The sequence below is a fragment of the Pavona decussata genome, unplaced genomic scaffold (genome assembly GCF_977016875.1).
Source record: "Pavona decussata unplaced genomic scaffold, jaPavDecu1.1 SCAFFOLD_281, whole genome shotgun sequence".
Taxonomy (NCBI): domain Eukaryota; kingdom Metazoa; phylum Cnidaria; class Anthozoa; order Scleractinia; family Agariciidae; genus Pavona; species Pavona decussata.
Window position 1 is genome coordinate 1 of NW_028145682.1, and position 23,211 is coordinate 23,211.

The 23,211-nt window shown below is 38.2% G+C and overlaps 3 protein-coding genes across 4 annotated transcripts; 2 read left to right on the top strand and 1 right to left on the bottom strand.

Moving 5' to 3' along the window:
• Positions 1 to 20: 20 nt before the first annotated feature.
• Positions 21 to 10,136, bottom strand: LOC146455202 (uncharacterized). 2 transcript variants are annotated; one of them, XM_085094520.1, is made up of 17 exons: positions 9,830 to 10,136; positions 9,595 to 9,687; positions 8,768 to 9,133; positions 7,968 to 8,078; positions 7,351 to 7,589; positions 6,753 to 6,931; positions 6,388 to 6,487; positions 5,873 to 5,969; positions 5,532 to 5,764; positions 5,281 to 5,398; positions 4,988 to 5,079; positions 4,576 to 4,696; positions 4,242 to 4,346; positions 3,785 to 3,952; positions 2,798 to 2,971; positions 2,608 to 2,681; positions 21 to 1,995 (listed from the first exon to the last, which is right to left on the bottom strand). In XM_085094520.1, the coding sequence occupies exons 1-17, from the start codon at positions 10,059 to 10,061 to the stop codon at positions 1,048 to 1,050; spliced, it is 3,450 nt and encodes a 1,149-aa protein (XP_084950646.1). In that variant the 5' UTR covers positions 10,062 to 10,136; the 3' UTR covers positions 21 to 1,047. The 2 variants fall into 2 exon arrangements, with proteins under 2 accessions (XP_084950646.1, XP_084950647.1); XM_085094521.1 differs by having other exon boundaries at positions 9,943 to 10,071.
• Positions 10,137 to 10,199: 63 nt separating this feature from the next.
• LOC146455203 (U4/U6 small nuclear ribonucleoprotein Prp31-like) lies at positions 10,200 to 15,403 on the top strand. Its single transcript, XM_085094519.1, has 3 exons — positions 10,200 to 11,133; positions 11,978 to 12,412; positions 14,716 to 15,403. Exons 1-3 carry the CDS (start codon positions 10,309 to 10,311, stop codon positions 14,908 to 14,910), a joined length of 1,455 nt encoding a protein of 484 aa, XP_084950645.1. The 5' UTR covers positions 10,200 to 10,308; the 3' UTR covers positions 14,911 to 15,403.
• A 2,202-nt stretch (positions 15,404 to 17,605) lies between these two features.
• Positions 17,606 to 22,372, top strand: LOC146455204 (peptidyl-prolyl cis-trans isomerase FKBP2-like). Its single transcript, XM_085094522.1, has 6 exons — positions 17,606 to 17,932; positions 19,411 to 19,501; positions 19,637 to 19,658; positions 20,146 to 20,192; positions 21,293 to 21,328; positions 21,623 to 22,372. The coding sequence occupies exons 1-6, from the start codon at positions 17,762 to 17,764 to the stop codon at positions 21,682 to 21,684; spliced, it is 429 nt and encodes a 142-aa protein (XP_084950648.1). The 5' UTR covers positions 17,606 to 17,761; the 3' UTR covers positions 21,685 to 22,372.
• Positions 22,373 to 23,211: the final 839 nt, after the last annotated feature.

Below are 23,211 nucleotides of genomic sequence, written 5' to 3' on the forward strand. Positions count from 1 at the left end.
GTTCTATCACGAATGCCGTTCTCCGATTGGCTACGCTACTCGCTCTCTATTCTGTGATAGATAGGGAGTAGCGATCAACAAAATGGCGGCCGCTTCGTCGCGTCTTCGAAGTGTCTGCGATGAGGAAATAGATAATTTACTTGCTTAGTTTTGACCGGCTAGTAGATTTATACAAAAACAATTAGATTATTCGCCCTCGATTTCTATGCGCGATAGATGATTCGGGCTGCGCCTTCATCAGCTATCACGCGATGGAAATATCGACCTCATAATAGAAAGTAATAGTTAAATCACAGTACGAAAATAAAATAAAGTAAAGTAAATAAAAAATAAAACTTGTATGGCAAGGGACTGTACAACAAAGTGCACCCCGCATTAATTTTACCTCATCATGATTATTGCAGTCCTGCCTGGGGCGGTTTGAGTGGGCAGAAATTACCAAGTGGGAGAAAGTTCGTCGCCAAGACAAAAAGCTCTTGTTATGTACAAGACAATGCATAAGCTTGCTGCCCAAAAACTTACATCGACTTCTTACTCAACGCCACGCGAAATATAATTTAAGAAATGTACAGGGCAAACTTAAGCTGCATACTAATTATCTGAAACGAAGTTTTTGTTTTAGCGGGGCATGTTAATGGAATAATCTGTCCTAGGAATTCAAGAAGGCCAGCTCTGTTGGGTATTTTAGACGAAACAACAATAGGATTCCCTGCGTCACTTTCTGGAATAATCATCATTCTCATTCATTCACCAGGCTGGAAATATACCATCACATTTCTTTCAATAGGATTCCCATACAACAATCTTTTAAAACAGTTGTAGAGTATTTTTACATATGTACATATTTTTAGCTAAACTGATGATTCTCCGTATTTTAAATAAAGTTTATATGGCATAATTTGAAACAATGAAATTGGAAATAAAGAAACATGCCAAAGGTGAACATTGTGAGTGACAGAATCTCCTTCACAATTTAACGTAAGCGACTGATATTTTAGCTGGGATGCCAGATAACGATCGGGATCTACTATATTTCCAGACAGATTCTTAAAATGTAATAAAAGATAAGTTGCCGTACGTGTCATCCGATAAATCAAGAACACTTTGACAAACATGGATAAACTGGTCTAAATTGTTCTGCTGTCCCAATAACAGTATTGCACCATTGGTGTCGTGGCGATGGGTATCCACTAAGACAATGGATGAATTACCCACTGGCACAAAGAGAACTGTCTTCTCGTTTGCTATCAGCAATGCTCCATCACCTCGATCACCCGTACACAGCTCTTTCAACTGGAATAGCAACGTCGAGGGGGCATGTTCATCGAAAGCTCGAACTGGGAGAGGGACGTCAACAGACATACTAAAGCATTGTTCTGCGATGGTTGCAGCCTCAGATGCAGACAAATAGCGCTGTGGTAGGCTATGGCGACAGCGGTCGTAAAGCCTATTTCCAACTCTGATGGCGGCACAGAGAAGCATAACCCAAAGAGGAGACAACAAAGGTGTTGCTTGCAGTTGAAGACGCTGATGCCATATGCCATGTGCCATAATGACTGCAATCACACTGCACGCTGAGCTTCCATTACGGCCATCTAGTGTTGACTGGCTTACTTCTAAGGGAAATTTCCATAAGAACAAGTCAGTTTGAGAAATGTTCTCTCCAACGATTGATATGTTATTGGCATTTGGTGAGTTACTGTTGGTGGCCTCGGTATCGGGAACTGCAGCAATTTCCTCTTCATTTTCATCATCGCCATCTTCATCATCGTCAGCATCCTCATCCGAAACAGCATCATCCTCATCACCTCCCATAACGTCCCCAATGTTTAAACATTCTTCATGGGAACTTCCCGATAAAGCGGTTTTGAATTTCTCCACTGCATTCATCAGTTGCCTTTTGCAGAAGGCAATCCCTTTTTTAACGCAGGCCAACTTTCCTTTGATAACTGTTTCGTCAGTCTCGGTTTGCGTTTCATATCTGCCCGACATTACCTAGACGCATTAGGGAAAAAAAACATCTTTCAAACACACCAAAGGAAACAGCATCAACAAGATCAACAAAGCCGCAACAAAGGAGGAAACTCCAGTATGGAGTGTTTTCATTCACGTGACTACCAGCCATATTAGTTTACTGAAACAAAAGATAGTATTTGCATAAAAATAGAGTTCAATTCCCAGAGGTTTGGTTTGGGACACCAACATGGCTGCCGTTTCTTTGTTTTGGGACACCAACATGGCCGCCGTGACGTCAACTCTATACCGTTGAAACCTAAACAAAAATATGCTTCTATTTTGTTACAGGAATTGCCGGAAAGTCTTCCTTATTCCCCCCGAAATTTCATCTACAAAGTTGTTTGCGTTATGTTTGATATAATTTTTTTAGCGATGTTAATAATCTTTTTAGCTTTCAAATGCGCCACTCTCCTTTTGTTTGCCGCCAACGGGCATTGTAACATTGCCAAACTCGTCTCAAGTACTGAAGATTCTGTGGCTTTCAATGCATAGTTGCAACGCACAATACAAGCAATGAAGACCAGAGACAATTAAAAAAATGTCAAACACTTCTTTGTCTATTACAACATTATAAGTATTTATAAGCCGTACATCCTCAGACTCCACAATTGTCTCATCATTGGCTGTTTCTGGGGGCACATCGCCATTCGAAGGACAAGCGAGATCTTGAAAAAAATAAGAAAAGATTAATAAGGTTCAAAAGTGGGTAAAATAAAAGAAAAGAAAAGAAAACATTTACCGTTGAATGCCTAAAAAAAGAGATCTATTTTAAGCAACTAACTATCAAGTTTGCCCTGCAACTCCTGTGCAGTCCTAGAGAGCTGTGGTATTGTGAGGTCCACATAAAAGAAAATGAAGTTCGCCATCTCCTTTTTCACTAGAGAAATTTCCTCTTTCCATCTCTTCATGATCTCGTGCTTCTCTACGATGATTCTCTTGATCCGAATAGGTGTTTCTACAGCAATGTATATAAAAAAAGAAAATAAAACAAAGAAAAACAAGAACAACAAAGCAGTTAACGTAAAATAAGGTATGTTTAACACACCAGGGAGCTTACGTAAGCGATAAACAAACGTCAATGCTGAGTTTACGAACTATACCGGGGCTGGGAAAACATTGGAGGTGAGGCGAGCGCTCCCACCACTGCGCCAATGCTGCTGCCCCAATATCAGGACAGAGTCATGGCTACTCTTGTGTGACTAGCTGTGCTCAAAGTCAATTCTCCATAAACGAAAATTCTATAAACTGTTAGGAGTAATTGAAGAGCAATTTTTAAAAGCTGTTTCGGCCTTGTTGGGCCTCATCAGCACGGCGTAGCAAGTATGCCCAGACTAAATGAAATTAACAAAATGAACAATTACTAAAATACAGTGTAAGACTGTGAAAAGCAGAGTCTGAGCAACACGCAGCCGTGGACAGCTATCAAGTTAGTAAAGTAATAAAATGGACCGACTCGGAGGGAAAGTGCTTTGGTCACAACCGTTGTACATGACTTTTGCCGGCATACAAGGACACATAGCTGGGACATGTTTATATAACAAACAACTTTATCGAAGAAAAACTTCAAAGCGGTTAGAACAAAAAACAAAATCCCCATAATAAGCTGTACCCCTTAAATGACATAACAATAAAAAAAATGCCTAGAAAAATTTTGGTTGATCAGCAACAGTTGATAACTACAGCTACATTGGCCACTGTAAAGAGATATGAGAGTGCTGACGTTTCGAGCATTAACCCTTTGTGAGAAAACAATGTACAAACAGCTAACCTGCATTATTTCCCCAAGGGAAGTTTCCTTTCATGACTTCAGACAAGATGCAATTGGATTCTTGATCACTACAGTTCCTTTCTGCATTGTACTGTTGAAGACGAGAAGCCAATTTACTCTTGTCCGCAGTGATCTTACTGCGAAGTCGCGTTCGCTGCTTACATGAATCTGCATCAGATTTAACAAAGTAAAAAGGGTAAAACACAATAACATAGATAAAGGAGGTAGCTACTTTCCATTGCTAAACACTACTTCAAATAATCCGGAATAAATACAAGATAATGACATAATGCAAGATATTGCAAAGCAGAAGGAGTTTCAACGCAAAGGACGAAACAAAATGAATTAATAATGTTAGTAACAGGTTTTACCCCAAGAAACACAAAAGACAATAATGGTTCCGGTGAAGTAAGTTTACTGAAATTTGTAGATGAAAGAGTTGCAAAGTAATGAATACCTGACAATCTGTTCATTGCACGAGTGGTGAGCTCTATATTGGAAACCAAGAGTTCAATTTCATCTTGGAGTCGAACACCAGAGGTTGCCTGCAAGGCCTCCACTTCTAAGTAAAGAGAAATAGATATGTACATACTCCATTAAGTATTCCATTAAGTTGTGTAATTGAAAATGGTTCACTAGAAGGAGTTATTCCCACCATTCCCACCTGTAAACAAAAAAAATCAAATAAGGTTGAGTCCTTATACAGTGTACAGTTACCGTAATACAGAACGACGGGTAGTATCCCAAGGATTTCCTTTTACATTTGATTTGTGACTTTAGAAAGTAGTTACCTTTGGCATGGTCAATCACAACTTTCTTCCATTCCTCTGGTTTGAACTGATGTAAGGAAACATGGTATGTTTCAAGAGCATCATTGAACTCTTTTTGAGATGCATTTTCCATCTTAACGGCCTATTAAAGCAATGGAAGAAAGACAAGAATTGACTTGATAAATACTTTGCTAACACAAAAAAAACAAACAGTAGCGTTTTAAAAACTTAACACAAAATAATTAAATTGCGCTTTCTACAAGAGATTTACAACTTAAAAGGACAACGGCCATGAAGTGCCTCTAAGGAAGACCTCACTCAACAGACATGGAATCTTATGATTTTATAATGGAAATTATTGAAATTTTATGCAGTGTTAACCCTGAAGGAATGAGCTGACTTTCCACAAATAATCAAAAATTAAAAAGCTTACACGAGTGCATCGTTGAGTAAGACTCTGTACCATGCTTATAATTTTCCTCCTGTTCCATCGGAGGGCATGCTCAGTAATGAGCTCTTCTCTGTCTGGAAAATTTTGAAAAACAGTTTGTATAAACATTCAACATATTCAAAGTAAGTACATTAAATTAAAACAAGGTTATACATGAATTGTCAATAATAATAATATTGTTACAACATATTATTCCAATGAAAATGGCCATCATAATTACAAACAAAAAAGGAGGGGTCTTCATGAGTGCATTATCGTTTAAGATTACCACTTACTCTCAGGAAGCATGTACTTTGTTGTGTTGCCGCACCGTGACATGTGGGAGTTGATTTGCTCCACTTCCTCACCTGTGGAACAGGCACTTCCCTCCTGCCAACGGCCTCCCCATATGACCTGTATATTAGAAACTTCATTGCAATTCATAGCAATTTCTCCAGGTAAAAGCCGCCAAGAATGTACATGTAACTTGTAGTTCATGTTCAAGTACTGTTGAAGACTTTGTGAGATTACAAGTACTGATTATTACCTGACAAGTCCAGTTGTGCGCCTTAGCATGCATTACTGACAAGGCAGGTTTCATGTTGCTTCCATCTAGACCACCAGTCTTTCTTGCCCATTTCCAATATTTACAAACTATATCCTCCCAAAAAAAATTGACACCAGCAGGTATCATTTTTTTTAGATGTATATAGTTTGCATAACCAAACAACTCCCCCTGGAACATATTCACAGCCCACTGAGCCAGACCATGCCTGCAACCTATAACAAGAGTTTTCACTCAGAGGGAGTCTATCTACCAAAAACAACTACAGTATGTGATAAACTTTAAAGCATGGGTGTAATATTTTGTTTAAAGTATATTTTGACCTGCTATTTCAAGTCCAGTCTCATCAAGTTTGGCTGACTTTCTTCCTTTGTTGTTTGCAGCCCTCCAGTGTGAATCCCCACATCTATTATCACTATCCTACAAAAACAAAAGAAACCTTGTTGAAGGCAACATGCAATTTGAGTAAGCTTCAGAAGACATTCTCAGAACACAGGTATCAGTTGTCACATTGCCTAAGGTCATTTATTTGTTGCTGAAACTTAAATTCGTTTTAAAAAGAACCTTCATAGCAAAATATGAAAAAGTGTCTGAGTTTGTGAATATGGACATCCTCTCAATTAAACATACAAGCGAGTGATTTCAAAGCAAAAAAGGGGATGTATTCTTAAAAAAATTCCAAAACTTCAAAATATGCTAGAAAGTGTATATACATGTATGATAAGTAAAACCTGAAAAACAAGCTACTCCAACGTTGTACTGTACAATAGAAACATTTCCTGGGTAAACAACTAGGTATATGTAATAATGGGATAGACACTAAGTGTTCCCAATAAACCTTAGATTTGGACTGTTTTGCATAGACCGTCTTCAAGTGACTGTCAACATTGTCCTTATTGGCAATGAAGAGATCTCCATAGTAGGATGGCCTTCGCTGACTGTGAACAGAGAATTGTTGAAAAAGAACATGTATCAAATCTTTGCTACAATGTAAGACAAAATTATAATATGCACAGCCAACAACGATTATTGTTGAAAGTGTATTCACATTCAATTAACGCTACAACATAAAAAGCATCTCAAGAAATTTAAGGCAAAATGTGATGTTTAGAAGAAACCATAGACTCAGACTAAAAGTAAACATTTCTATGCATGCAGGTGTCCACTTCCACTACATCCTGTGAAATAAATCTTTATACTGACCTTCCTGATGACTTAAAACGATAAAGTTTCATATTGCCATCCACGTGACAAGAATGCTGAAAAATGGAGCAAGAAGGACAATGCATCCAGTTCAGTCCTTGAAGACAGTCTAACTCATGCTGGCAGAACTTCCACTCTTTAAAGGCACGACTAAAAGTCGAATAGTTAATAGTTGGTGCCTGTGAACACAATGGGACATATTGTTTTAACAACATGGTGCAGTACAACAAACAAAAGAATCAACAAACATTAACTTTGTACTCACTGCAACCGAATACTATGCAAATTTAAATCAGAATAAGAACAATACAATTGAACATAAAAACAGAGTTTTGGTAAAATTTAAGTAATAATCAATTATTGTAAATTCAGTATTGGTTGATTCCTTTTTATGATTTTGGAAATGTGGATTGACAATCAAATAAGGTGTTTAAAGGGATAGCCTTCCCATTACTTTTTTAAACCTGCCTTGGTGTGGGGTATTATAACAGTACTCTTTTGCACATTATCCTTAAGACTTAATATCAATCTCTTTATTAAACTTCAATGTGACATTACAAAACAGTATTAAATTTATCTTTACATGTTTAAAACTTACTCTTCCCTTCAGAACTGAAACATCTTCAAGAGCTCTTACAAAGGAGGTTTCAGAGGTCCCTGGCATTCTCTTTTGCAAGGAATCCCACAGATAAAATAACTGCTGGTCAAAGACATAACTTGTATCTGTGGGACTCCCTGGCCAGTATCCTGCATGTACCACATCACGCAGAGACCATGATGGATTGCATGTTTTGCATGCACTGCACTGAACAGTAAACTTGTTTAAATCAAATCGTCCTAAAAATCAAGAACAATGACAGGTGATAAAGATAACAGTGCATAAGACAAAAAAACACTTCTGCAGCATACAACAAATACAACTGCTGCTGACCCTGTATTCCCAGTAAACTTGTACATGTAGTAGCATTAAAACCAACATAAATACATGTACAGGGTGTGGTTATTCAAAAGCCAACTAACACTAACATCATGGTATCAAAAAATAGAGTATTTTCAAAAGTTTTAAAACTTAATAGGATACAGAATGTAAATAAAATGAATTAAATTTACATAAACATAACTTGAAGAAAATGAAACAAAATTTTCAATGTACTGTTTAACTTAAACAAAGAAAAAGGGATTAAACACACGAGAGACTGATGGTTGTTCTTGTACCTTTCTCATTTACAACAATTATTGTTCCAGAAGCTGGAAGTTGGCATAAAACACCAGGTTCTTTACAGGCTGGGCAACAAGCTGGCAACACAATGTCTGGAAATTGCTTCACTTTAAAAAAGAATGAAATAATAGAAACATTAGTCTTCAGCATAAAAAGCATTTTGTATAACATCAAAGTTTGCTTAGAATGGATGAATAACAACAACAGTGACCAATCAATGAATACAAATTTCAATGGCTCCATGTAAATTCAATTTACCAAAGAAAAATAAAAAAAACCCATTAAAACCAGAGAGAACATCAATGTTGTTAGAGTCTCTCTTTAAAGCGACCAGCACCGTAAGCAACCGTATCTACTTTTTGGACAAGAGGTTTGAAATTGTTTTTTGCTATTAACCTCCCATAAGCCACAAATTGACAGGCAATACTAACTTATGACTGGCACAACTTGGATAATTTGAAAGAGGCTCATGACAGTTGCTCATGACAGTTGCTCATACCCTACAGTGTAGGTAAATAATAAGGGAAACTGTGTTTGGTTTGGTGATCATACTGGCAAGTTGTGACAGAGCATTGCTACTAAAATGGTACTGCATCAATGTTTGGGTCACTCAACTGGGTACATTTGTGTGTACGCTGCTGGAAAAACCACGTACTGTACCACAGGTGAATGACTGAATAATAATATTATACCACCTGTGATCTGATCTCTAATAAGGGACCACCTCAATCTTTACATTTTCCCATGGATGCTTTTTGTATTTGGGTGGTTGCTAGTGGTGTTAGGAGCTGCTTACCTATATTTTTCTTGTATCCATTTTCATCTACAGTCACAGTTGGTGGGATAGCTTCAAAGAAACCATTGACATACCCATCTCGGTTGTGAAAAGGCAATAACGCATGTATTTCGTTGTCACAAGAGGGACAAAAGAACTTCTTGGGGCAGTCATGGCATCTGATAAGGACATTTCCCGACAAACATGCCTGACACTGTTCAGGTGAGGGAAGGCTTTCACAACTGAGGACTGCCTCCATTAACAGCTTTCGTGCGCTGTCCCAGTTGGATGACAAATTTGTCATACGTGTCTCCCAGTTTTTGGGTGATGGTATTTTTAGAGAGGTGAGAATATCCTCACACCTGCTCAAGGCATTTTCAAGATTATCTGTGGAACAATTAAACAGACTTTTTCATAATTTAAATAATAATAATAATAATAATAATAATAATAATAATAATAATAATAATAATAGCAATAATAATAATGAATTAATAAAATAAAAAGCATTGGGACAATCTCATATCTAATGTACAATGTACACCTTTCATTTAAAATTTATTAATAATGTTTAGATAGATGGAGGGATGGATGGATAGATAACCTCTTTTTTTTTTTTAAATGATGAATATTAAAGATAAAAAGCTTGTGGGGTCGATTGTGCTAAAAACTAAACGTAAAAAAGACTATAAATTAACTATGTTTCCATCTCCTAAACCCTTGCACATTTGCCGGGCATTAGGGCATTTGTAATTGTATGTCTGCCCACACTTGGGGTTGGGGAATAAGCAATCTTCAAGCGCCAACAATACGCAATCACAGTACATGGGCAATTGACAGTAACGTACCATCTTCACTTGATGGTGGCATACCCTGCTCAATGCCTGGGAGATCATGACTTGCATCGTAAGAATCGACATCGGAGGTATCTGAATTCTGACCTACGGCAAGACGAAACGAGGAGAATTTTATTGCAGCTCAAGCGTAAGATAACTTGACAACACTTACTGTATTATAAAGAATCATTTATCTTTATTAAAAAAAAAACCCAGAAATCTTCTAAAAAGCATGGCATTCGCTTACCATCGGGCTCATGACCCGAGCCGCTTGTACTCGGCGGCTGGTTTCGAAATCTTGGCTTATAAGGATGTTTTGTATTGCGTTTCCCGGTAAGAGGATTCCGAGAAATGCGATACCTTGTCTTTTTCCTTTGTTTTTTCGATGTCTTCAGCAGTTTATCGCATTCCTCGATGGCTTCTTCAAGCACTGATTTGGCATCCTTCTTTGATCTTTTTGTTGGCCCTGAAGACGCCATTTTGTTTCCTACTCAGCTTTGCGAGAAAGCTAAGCACCACGGGAACGTTCCTTGTTAAATTCATGATTTCAATGAATTCAATCGATTTTGACAATTCATGATATGAGTGAATTCGTTGGGGAGACTGTGTTGTTCGTACAGACAAGGGGAAACTGTCGTGAAAAAGGGGTCATTTTCGTCACTTTTCCTCATTAATTTCTCATTCCACAGAGTTAGACGTGTTTTCTGATAGTGAAACTAGTGCAGAATGTCTCTTGCAGACGAACTTTTGGCGGATTTAGAAGAGGCTGCCGAAGAAGGTGACGTGGATTTTAGAGACAACGAAGATGGAATTGAAGAAGCGATGGAAACAACTGACAGTTTAGACGCGGATTCTAAATCAGTCAAAAGCGTTGCTAAACTAAAAGACAGTAGACAGTTAACTGATGTTCTCGCTGGGATTGACCGATTCAGCAACCAGCCTCGTGATCAAGTGTTCGGACCAGTGGAAGTCGATCCTGAGTATCAGCTGATTGTCGAAGCGAACAACCTCACGGCGGAAATCGACAATGAAGTAAACATCATTCACAAATATGTTCGAGATATTTACGCGAAACGCTTTCCGGAGTTGGAATCACTGGTTCCTAATGCGTTAGATTATATTCGCACTGTTGAACTTTTAGGGAATGATCTGGAGGCTTCGAAGGTGGATTTGACGGACGTGCTACCTCCAGCCACAAAGATGGTAGTAAGCGTGACTGCTTCAACGACTCAGGGGGAAAAGCTTGAAGAGGACGATGTAGGACGCCTAATGGAAGCTTGTCAAACTGTTAGTGACTTACTAGATGCCAAGTTTAAGATATTCGAGTATGTTGAGTCAAGAATGACATTTATTGCACCCAATCTGTCGCTCATCGTTGGTGCGTCAACTGCTGCTAAGCTCATGGGATCAGCTGGGGGATTGACAAGCTTATCTAAAATGCCTGCCTGCAATGTGTTGCTGTTGGGATCCCAGAAGAAAACCTTGTCAGGATTTTCTAGTGCGGCAATCTTGCCACATACTGGGCACATTTATTTCAGCGAGTTTGTTCAGGTTTGTATGGGCAAAGGTGGTGTTAAACTGGAAAAAATTAATAGTTTGTCCACCTGCAAGAACAATTATTCGCAACAGTCTTGCTGCAATCATTACAAAAAGAAATTCAAACCATATTTTTTTTGAGTGTTATCACTGATTACCGGAAATAATTTAGTACATTATTTCTGTTAGTACCTCAATAGAACCCTGTTATTACATTACAGTATGTACCTGTACATGTATTAGGAACATTGGCCATTGGTTTCTTAGCCCCCCTCCCACCCCACCCCTATATGAAACTGTCAGCTGTTTCCTTTGGTCATAAATAGCTCAATCTTGTAGTAGTCCATACATGCAAGTCCAGAGCTTCTATTACAGTGAAGCCAAGTTGATCAGACACCAAAGGATGAGCAAAAAGCTGTCACATCCGCAATGGCAAGTCAGTGGACAAAAAGAAAAAGTTTTGCAAACCTTGCTAAGAAGCAAAAATGAGCGAACAATAGAACGTTTAATTTCCAGTTTGCTATCCACAGCAGACATCAAATTTTGTTGTTACAGAATGTTCTTGACATTACTGATCCTGGAAGTATGAAATCTTGAGACGTTGCAAATACATTTTATATTATGAACCCTAGTTAACTGACCCACAGTGTAGCTTCCCAGAACTCTCCCTGACACTCAGATTTAAAGTGTGTGACTTACGAAAAGGTCATGTGTTAGTGACTCCCTCTGAGGACCCTGATTTGTTTTCTTTTCTCCATGTTCATGACATGCCAATTATAATGCCTTTGTGATTGTAATTTTTTAAGTATACTGTACATAAACATATTCTAATTCCTTTTTTACTAATTTTCTTTTGAAGAACATGCCTGCTGATCTGCGAAAGAAAGCTGCCAGAGTAGTTGCATCAAAGTGTTCACTTGCAGCAAGGGTTGACAGCTTCCATGAGAGTGCCGACACCTCCATGGGACAGCAACTGCGAGAGAACATTGAAGGGAAATTTGACAAGTGGATGGAGCCTCCGCCGCTGAAAGAAGCTAAAGCTCTGCCAAGGCCAGATGATGCTCCTCGTAAGAAGCGAGGTGGCCGCAGGGTGCGAAAAATGAAAGAGAAATTTGCGGTGACTGAGATGAGGAGGCAGGCAAACAGGCTTGAGTTTGGGCAGATTGGTGAGGATGTATACCAGACAGATTTGGGTTTCTCTGTGGGTACAATGGGCAGAAAGGAGAACACCGGTCGCGTACGAACACCTGCTGTTGACAAGAAGACTCAAATTTCCATCTCGAAACGTCTTCAAGTAAGTTCTGATAACCAGTCATGAGAGAGATTTAGATTGATGTTTACAGCAAATGGCGGAAGTGTCCACATGACCCATGTTTATCATACAATTGCTGTTTTCAGTTTCTCAGTAAAATTGAGTAGTTTTGTGATGGCATCAAAGGCCATAATTATTTTGCACTGTTCTCATCTACAATTTATTATTATACTGTACTCATTTTCCAAGAAAAGATAAAAATTAATGCAAATCTTGTTTCCCATTTGCCATAAATGTGATTCTAAATTTCTATTATGAGCAGTTTGGTCAGTAATAACATACACTGTATAACCCCTTCTCAGACTGGGTCCCTATGTTTACAGTATGTTTAAATTTGGCTGGTTGTAACAACATGTTACATGTCTTGGATGGATCTGTTCTTTCAATACATGTACATGTACTGTACTGTCAAATCCTGCTTTTGCAGTCATGTAAGTTTGTAAGGGGTTTTTGGGTGTTGTATAATAATGTTGTGGTTCAACAATTTTCAAACCAGTTTGATTTTTATTTCCCTTTGGCTCTGATTATGGTAATATATACTACACAAAGAAAAAAAAATTAAATTGGTTTGAAAAGTTTTAAACCAAAAAACAAAAATTAAACCACAACATATATAGGGGGCTTACATCCAGGGGTTGATAAGTGGTTTTCAAAACAAGGTTTGTGAATGACCAGATAAACTTTAAAGAAATAAATTAAGACTATTGTGTAGTGCTCTCTAATCAAATTTGTTTTCCATTTATTCATGTCTTTAGGCTTAAGGTACCAAAATAAATCAGAATTTTGACAGTTCTCAATTAACCCTGATTAATAAGATGTGTATTCTGTAAATCCCTTCACATGTTCAGGTTTTTCTGAATCTTTTGTCTGTTCATACTGTTAAAAGACCATGCCCAACCATGTGCGATTTTTGTTGTATTGTTATCATCTGGGGCCTTCAAGGGAGATTTCCATGTCAAAGTGTCTAAAAACAAGTGCACATGGTAGAATACTTTTGTACTCGCTCAAAATGGATGGCAGCTTTTGGAGTTTCTTAAAACCACAGGAGATTTTTCTATTCTCCCACATCTTAAAGGTTGATGTATTCAGTCAACAATATGATGATTTCCTACCCTTGGTGTTTGGGCGTATCACAACACTTTCAATACAAGAGTAACTGCAGATAACACCAGATAATAAATGTTGGACTACCCAAAAAACTTTCAAAAATACCAGAAGTCAGAATTATAATTGCACAGTCAGATTGTTGCACACTCAACCGGAATCACCTACATGTACTTTCTGTATCACCGAAAATGGCGCCGATGGAGTGCTCGCCCGCAGTGAAACATGGTTGGGCATGGTCCCTTAAGGCACCTACTATTGTTCATACTTTTTGTCAAGTATTTTGGTTTACATAACCCTGGGCTTTTATCAAATCACAAATAAGCATCCTGTCTTTAGTAGTATTGATTACAAGTAATTTCCCTCTTGAGAGCTTTCAAAAGTAAAGTTATTGCCTTGGATGCTTTGTAGGTTAGGACACACTAAGGGACTTGCTGCAGGAATTGGTACACTCCTGTGATGTCCCCATTTTTCTGAAATTTTCTGTTGCAAGGACAAAATATTTATTCTGGCCCCACTACATGTTGCATGAAATTCGGCTGGTTTTGAAATTCTGCATCATGAAGAAGAACTGAGTGACCCAAATTTTCAGTGTCTCATTGTCTGCAGCACTGCTCTTACAAACTATCCTCGCAAAAAATAGAAAGGAACTAATAAAAAATAATTGTGTTGTTTATTATTAATCATCACATGCAATATAAATAAATAAATAAACAAATAAATAAATAAATGTTAAATAAAATGGGAATTTCAGTGGCACATCCACAGAGTGGCTATTCGTCCACTGTTTCCAGGTTGAATTGGAATTTGAAAATGTTGGTTTCTGTGGAGGGAGGAAAACCGGAGTACCCAAAGAAAAACCCTCGAAGCAGGGACGAGAACCAACAACAAACTCAACCCAGATATGGTGTCAACTCCGGGAATCTAACCCAGGCCACATTGATGGGAGGCGATTGCTCTCACCACTGTGCCATCCCTGCTCCCCTGCAACATGCCTCCCGTACAGTGCGAACTGACGGGGCCTGTCCCTACTACCTGTTTCCCATTTTGTTGCGACCTCATTGAAATCAAATCTTTATTAAGACTTCAACCATAGTTTACCAAAAATTTTGTTGGCTCAATTGTGTTTTCTAACTTTCCTCGCTCGATTTGTAATATTTTATTAATTTTTATTTTTATAGCGGAGTTTACAGCAGTCCCAGGTGATGGGTGGTCAGAGCACAGTTCGCCGAGCTGTTTCTGGAACAGCATCCAGTGTGGCCTTCACTCCTCTTCAGGGACTAGAAATTGTCAGCCCACAGGCTGTGGAGAAGAAAGTAGAAAATGCGAAATATTTCTCAAGTACTGCTGGCTTCCTCAAAGTCAAGAAACAATGATCGTGATTGCGTGAATGAAAGACAAAATAATGTAATGCACTTGAAAGGACGAACAAAACCATTTCTCCTTTCTTGCAGTTGTGGTAGCGGCATCTCACACTCAATTCACCTGCTCATACACGTAGCTACAATGCACTGTTAAACGACTTGTTTTAGACTCCTGGTACAGCAATCTTCATCTTGGCAGGGATGTTAGCAAACATTTGTTAATTCCACACATTCACTGGTAAGCAAGTGCCTTTGTGATGCCAGCTTAAGTCAAGCCTTACTTCATCATAGCATTTGATGGTACACAGAGAATGTATGGAGTGTGACAAGTTTGTTATTTTGAGGCTACCTCGGCCATCATCCTAGCTTAAATGTCCCTCACTCAGGAGTGATAAACAAAGTAGATGGCTGAAACTTGGGCTACTTTCATCCCTGTTGTTGTTGTTGTTGGGGTTTTTTTGTATAATAATAAAGTGCCAGAATAAAGTGACATCTTGTTTACCTTCTCAACAAAATTTGCACCGCTCAAAACAAATGTGTAAAAAATATATTCTTTGCTCACAAAAGAGAAAATGACACTGTTCACTTCAATCTACTGGGAATTCTAACCATTGACAATGCATTCAAACTCAAGGTTGCCATTTTCACGTTCAAAATAATAAATGATCAAATATGTCCTGTTTTTGCAAACTCTATTTCCACAGCATCCTCTCGGCACTCGTACAATACCCGATTTTCATCTCGACAAAATTTTAGCAGACCAAAAATACGTACTAAGTACGGTAAACACACTTCGCAGCATCACAAAGATGGGAAACAATAGGCTGTAACATTAAGCAATCAAACTCCGCTTCTTCGTTTAAAACCAAATACAGGAAAAATTTGCTTATAAACCAAAAGTAATGTAGAGTTCGTCACCGTCATCCGTTCGCTAAACACGCTCTTTTTTCTTTTTCAAACCTTTCCAAATAATTTTCTCTTACACTGAAATAATTTTCTCTTCCATCGTAAGCAGTGCCCAACTCGAAAGCAGCATGCTCCTTTGGGCACTGCTCACACTAAACCAAACAAATTTATCCTAATTCCTTTTAATCCTCCTTTGTAATACAAATGTTTATTGTTTTTTTTTTTATGTATTGTATTGAATCTCGTTGTACGTGTGAAAAATAAAAATTGAATTGAATTGAATTGGCAAGTTGAAAACAATAGTAGTCTGGTTATTAGAGATTGGTGGTGTAGTCTAAAAGCTGTTTGACATGACTTTTATTTACTAGGCATTCAATCCATGGTATGAAAACAAGAAACATTCAATGAAAATATAAAGAAAGCTTCAAAACTTTTACATGTATTTCTACCAGTTTGTTGACAAATTGCACATCGCTTGACCGTGTTCTTTTTGAAAGCTTTAAAAACCTTATGCTTGCAGCAACAAGCTGCTAAGCTGTCAGTAAAACTGAAAGTTCTGTACCTTTTCTGTGCTTGTCAAATATAACAACTTAAGTCTCAACTTCAAAACCCAACTAGTGATTGGTTTTTACTGTGTGCAGTAATTGACCAGAATTGTGTTGCCAACCAATGGAATGTGGCAATAGGCCATTTTACAGTTGTATGTTAAGTGACCTGGCCTTGGATTGTAAGCGAGGCTGGGGGTGACCTTGTTTTGATACAAACCTCATTTCTTTCACATGTAAATGCAGGGTAGTTAGCATAAGAACAACATGGTCTACATATGAAAAGCAGTGAGGTTTGTATCAAAACAAGGTCACCCCCAGCCTCGCTTACAAATATCCAAGGCCAGGTCACTTAGCACACAACTGTAACATGGCCTATTTTACATTGTTTAGCAAAACTTCTAAAGTTGTCTTCTAAGACTCTGCTATTCTGATGGAAGGCAGTGAAAAATGTAACCATTCATTGAGTCAGTTACACCGTATCCCTTTTATTGAACAGCAAAGTGAAAAGAAGAGATTTGGATGATTCCCATACCATCATTATGCTGCAGATCAACTGTACAATATAGCAGTGCCTTAGGATTATTCAAGTGCCTACTTTTGCTTACTGTCAGTTTGGATTTTTAACCGTATTATTTTGAATTTAAACTATTTCTTTGTGAAGTTTAATGCTCAGCCCCACTAGCACTTGTGCTATACACCTTGCCAAGGGTAACTAAAGCCCGGTTTTGCTGGATATGTGCAGCTAAACATTTAGCTCAATGCCATTTTAAGTCGTTTTGTCGTGAACGAGTTTGAACAAATAAAAACAAGCCTTAATTCCCCCCCTCCCCCCACCAACCATGCATAGAAAAATTTACTTGAGATAATAAATAAATAATAGTAATGATACTGAGAAGATTAAGCAACCCCTGAAAGAGTCATCGTCGCTGGCTTCTCTTTAAAATGTGTTCTTATGTTCAGGGTGGTCATGGAAGAGCGGTTTATCAAGGCAGGTCATTTGAAAATTCAGGGAACTTCTGCATTTTATATACTCCCGCCATCATGAAACTTCCTTGATTCAGCTTGATTCTGCAGGGTTGCAAGAGGGTGAAAAATAACTTAGAAAAAAAGAAAAAGATCCATCCAACTGATCGTGTATTTCCAAATTGTTGTCAATGAAACTCAAGAAAACTTTCTTTGAAACAGCGCTGTCCATAGTTGTCAATTTACTTCCCTCCCCTTCCCTGTAACACAAATGACATTAGTACCCAGGTCACTGAGATCGTCTCGTGTCGTGGCAGCACGCCGATTTATATCGTCTCTGAATACCTGAATATTCCTGCGGGAACTTGATTTTGTACTTAATTCTCCCACATCTTTCGTTTACCTTAATCTCCAAAGCAATTTTTTTTTTCTCAGCTGGCTGTGCAATGCGCCTTTTGTGTAGTATTTTAGCAGCATTCACGCTTCTAACCTTGGCGAGTCATGTGCTGGCAGCGAACAAAAAGAACACAAAGAAACTGCAGATCGGAGTGAAGAAGAGAGTGGAAAACTGTTCGAAGCGATCCAAAGGTGGCGATACTTTGCATATGCACTATACTGTAAGTGGGTATATAATCTTGCATGACATGTAAAGTCTTGTTTAATTTGACCAGCCGTAGTTAACATTGATACAAGAACATCTCTCCCCTCTCGGAGTGGACCGGCTGAGATTTTGCCATGTACTGTAGTCGTCTTGCCTACAAGGCCAGCCCTCCTGATGTGGTTGGCCCCTATTTGTTCACTTACTAGGGGCAGGTCATGTTGTCTCTCTCTCCCTGCAGAAATGTAAAAACCAGCTGATTGTTGGGGTAACCCTGTGCATCCAATCCATGAGAGAGCTGAAGTACTGTAGTTGCTTTCTGGCATCCTAACCTGCAGGCCCCCTGCCTCTTTTTCCCAGACCGTACTAGCACTCTCTTCCCGGTGCGGGGCTCCCATATAAAAGTGGTGGGGTTGATCATCGTACCTTTTAAGGGTTTAAATTCATGGTTTGGTACCCCTTAGGGTGCTAAAATCTAAAATGATTTCCATCAGGGGTATGGTGGTACCCTTTAGGGTATTGAGCCAAACAATATGAGAAGAAAAAATGTCGGTCAACTGACTTGGTACCTCTTAGGGGTAAAAAGTTGTTCAGGTTATGCCCACTAAACAGAATTCTGGTACCTTTTAGAGTTTCTTTTCAAAATTTCTGACAATCTCCTCCGCCACTTTTATATGGGAGTCCTTGCGACTCTCCCTTCTGGGGGTAGATGGGATGCTAGCCTGCATATCAGGTGCATGAAAAACATAGGGCGCGCGAGTCTGACGTGTCTCCCTTCCTCGAGCTCCATGCTTTCATTGCACCCTATATATTTTTAATACACTTGCCACACAGGCTAATGGGATGCTGTGCAATTCTTCAAACCCTGACCCTATTTCAGCCCAAAATAATGCCATTTTCCATACCCATAATTTTCATACCTCGGGCCATTGTTCAGACCTGACACGACACTACTGGGGAATCTTGGTTTCTCTCTCTCTCTCCTGTTTTTCTCCTTTGACTTTGATGACAAAAAGAGGTGGATATGCCTGTTTGTTTCTTGCAGTATTTCATTGAAAACAAAAGAAAACAAAAACAGACAATTTGAGACCAAAACCAGTATGAAAGTAATAAACTTTGGCAGGGGTGGGTTACACCTTTAGAGTTTATATGAAGGAATTTATTGTGTTCGAAATAGGAAGAACGCACTCCTTATACGAATTGGAGTCAAGATTGTGTGGGACAATGTTCATTCAGTAAATGGATGGATCTTGGGATGTGTATCTGGCATCCGCCAGAGATTTTTTAGGGGCAGATGACATCACAAAGGAGAGAGAGCCTGCTATCGAGATCATCGAATGCCATCCTTAATCTTTGATTATTACTAGTTTTTAATTGGGGTTAGTTGGTGCATAATTTAAATGACTATCAGTTTTCTCCACTCTTAGTCTAATGAAAAATCGCAACCTTTGCCTTTAACTTTCCAATTGACATTTTCAAATCACGTTAAATTCTCAGGGAAAATTGGATGATGGAACGGAGTTTGACAGCAGCATTCCTCGCGGTGAACCATTTGTGTTTACCTTGGGTGTTGGACAAGTGATTAAAGGTTGGAAATCTGAATGATTCATCGGAGCACTTAGTCAGTTGGGGCTGATTGTCCATTTATTATGTATTGTTTTGTGGTACACCTTTAAAAATTACCTTTAGTTAATTGTTTATTATTATTTTTTATTATTATTAGGTTGGGATCAAGGTCTTTTGAAGTAAGTGACAATTAAACCAATATTGACCTTAATGGTTTAGCACTTTGAAGGAAGCAATTTAGGCAATGTTTAGAAAAAAACTGTTTTATTAAATTTTTTGTTAACTGAAAAATACCCATCAGGTTCTTTCTTCAGAATTTTACTGTAGGTCATTTTACTCGGTCATGCACGATATATCCAAAGTTATGTTTTCTGCATACTGCTTAAAAACTTTGGACACCCCTCAATCAACAAGTGTTTTGTCTGGTATAGGTGGTTTATCGAAGACACCACCTATTACCACAAAATTACACATTACCGACAAAATTTTATCGGCTCTAAAATTTGAGTAGACACATAAATATTCAGCTTGAGCAACATCCCTTACTTAACTGTAAGTGGTTCATTTGAAGACTTAATATTTTTATACACAGTGTACACACAATGACAGCTACTGTAAGTATTCACTCATGATAATTTTAAGCCGACTTAATTTTGTTGTTGTTAGTATGTGTGAGGGAGAGAAGAGAAAGCTGGTTATTCCATCAGATCTTGGTAAGTCTAAATGCTTGCTACCTTAATATGTATTTAGGACCACCTTGTAAGGGCATGCATGAAAGTCTTTCACTTTGAAATTTCCAAGTTTATTGCCTGTCAAAGTACAGTCTTGGAAACTGTGCAGTAATTGTTATTCCTGTTATTGATTCCATATTTCAAATTTAAGCAAATGTGAAATTATGTGGGTACAGTAAAGTTGAGGAGTTTTAAGGAAGACTATCGTACAGTGCCTTTTGTGCTTTGAAATTGAAACTGCTCCAGAGAAGCTGTACTGTAACAAACTTAGTTGCGTACAGTCAAACCTCCGCTAACGGACATCTACCGTAGGCAGAGACCTCTCATAAGTGGACACTTGGTCATGTTCTCAGCTACATAGTCAAACACTGCATTTTTAACCTCCTATACTAAGAAGCGGACACTTCTCTTAAGTGGGCACTTTTTTTGGTGCCAAGGGTGTCCGCTTACAGGAGGCTCAACTGTATTTAGTTTTTGAACAAATATAAACAAGAAATGGGTAAATATTACTTTTCTTCAAAATGGAAGCGACCTGCACAAAAGAATGTTACCAACACTGAACTCATTTCTTTTGTGTACGAGACTAACTAAGCCAAGTGGAACATTATTTTGTGGTTGTGACCAAAAGAAATCAGTCAAGCATCGGTATCTTTTGTGTAGCTAGGGTGCTTGCATTTTCAAGAAAAGCAATCAACTATTTATATATTGAATAGCGGTTATCTGGAGTAATTTCAATAATGCCAAGCCAATAATAATAATAATAATAAAAAAACAGTTATGATAGTCTTGCTGAAAATCCCCAACTGTGTTGTTGACTTAAGTTTCTCTGAAAAAAAAAAAAAAAAAACCTGAGAAATTTGTGTTAACAATGAAAGTTATTTCTATAAACAGTGCTTAGTGCCCTTGAAACTTTGGACCTGTGTTCTTGGAAGGTCTATCTTGATTAAGCCCTTGAATTTAAGTTTTGGTCCAAAAAAAGCAGGCCTGAACCCTGAATTAGGGCCCAGTGTTTCATGAATAGATCTTGTCCATTTAAGTTGTTTTTATTTTCATTGTTTTAATATTGTTGTCTCTTTACTCAGGTTATGGGGAAAGAGGAGCCCCTCCAAAGATTCCTGGTAAGCAAATAAAATACAAGAACCCATGGCAGTTTTAGTGATTGGACAATTTCAAAGCAAGACAATTGACAGAGAAGTTGTATTTGCTCGTTTGATTAATTAGGGAGCAACAATTAACAGTGACAGCAGTAGCTTAATGGCAGGCACTCTGCACCTTCTTCCTCAGTGCTCAATGTCCCGTGCCCATGAATCCCCACCCTCTTTTCCTTTTGGTTTCTACCACACAGACCATTTAGTATTGACGCTTTTATCCAGAAGTTTTTGACATGATTTCCAACTGCATTTCCTTTTCAGGTGGAGCCACCCTGATATTTGAAGTTGAACTGCTAAAAATAGAACGAAAATCTGAATTGTAATCAGCAACACCAACATGCGGATGGAAAATGACTTTTGTAACTGAATTTTTGAATACAGTAGAATCCCACTAACTTGAACTTCGTTACTGGTAGTTGTACTTAACTCTAACTTCCCACTAACTCAAACACTAACTGATTGCCCCTGGATTTGACCCCATTCTTTCATGCATTTAATGTACATGTACTATCAGCTAACTTGGACTCTCTACGGACTCTAATTAATTTTACTTTCCCTTGGCTCAATTTTTATACCCTGAGAACATAGCTGATTGCTGTGATGAAGTCTTTAATTTAAATCTTTATTAATAATATCATAATGATAATCATTGTTATTGAGATACACTATATGGGAACACAATGACGAACAAACATCTTGTCAATGTGGATAAAGCAGGCTAGGGTGTTCTGTTTCCAGAGGGACAAAGTTCAATGGTAACCTTCAAAGATGCATATTGCACACATACAATAATTGTAATTCAACAAATGCTCCTTTAAAATTAAATTATGTCTTACAACTTAATCTCAGTAACTACAAAATTGTATATTATTAATTAACAGGATACTTGAAATTTAACACCCACCCCACTTATTCGAACTATTTTTGTTGCCCTTGGGAGTTCAAGGTAGTGGGGTTCTACTGCAAACGTAGGCTTTAAAAACCTTATTAAAAATAAGAAATTACGCTCTATTCCTTGTCTTACTGCTCTCTTACTAAAAAATGGTTGTGACGTCAGCACTCTGACCCGGTATGGAGAGCTACCTATTATTGATGGTGTATGATGACAGCATGCAAAACCTTTGAGAAAGCGTAGGCATGGTACGTGCACAGAACAGATCTACATAATTTGTGGAGACCAAAATGTTTACAGACTGAGGTTATATTTGCTGCTAAATTTCATTAGAGGCAAGGAAGTGATGAACACGAGAGTTGTTCTTATAAAGCTTGCTTACTTGTTAATCACAGGCTTAAAGTTCCAAATTCTACATTTCAGAGAGGAAATATAGCTGAAAGGAAACTGGTTCTTTCAAAGCTAGGGTGACAAACTTTGTTTGTTTATAAAATAAATGCAATTCCTACAGTTATTGTAGGGAAAAGGTCAAGTGTAGAATGACATTTTCATCAAGGCAACTGCTTTGGAGTTACCTGTAGGTTCTTAGTAATACATGCCTACCATTTTCAGAGGGGGAATTGTCTCCTGAAACTCAATTGTCCTTTTCCTGAATCTGCCCAACACTTTGAAAGTGACTGACGAGTAACCGACCCATAGCAAATGCTGTCTGATCACACAAAACTTGAGAAATTACTTGTTGACAAACAAGAGCTTCCCTTACAACACAAATTAAACACTGTTTTGTTAGAGTTCAGGGTTTGACAACAATTTTTATTTCTATGACAGAGAGCCATGCATATGGAAGCCTGAATTTTAAAAAGAATACTGGAAAAAATTGGAGAATTGTGGAAGTGCCAGAAAGCATCCAGTTGTGTTTTGCACTTTCCATACATTTCCCTGTATTTTTTCCCGCGAA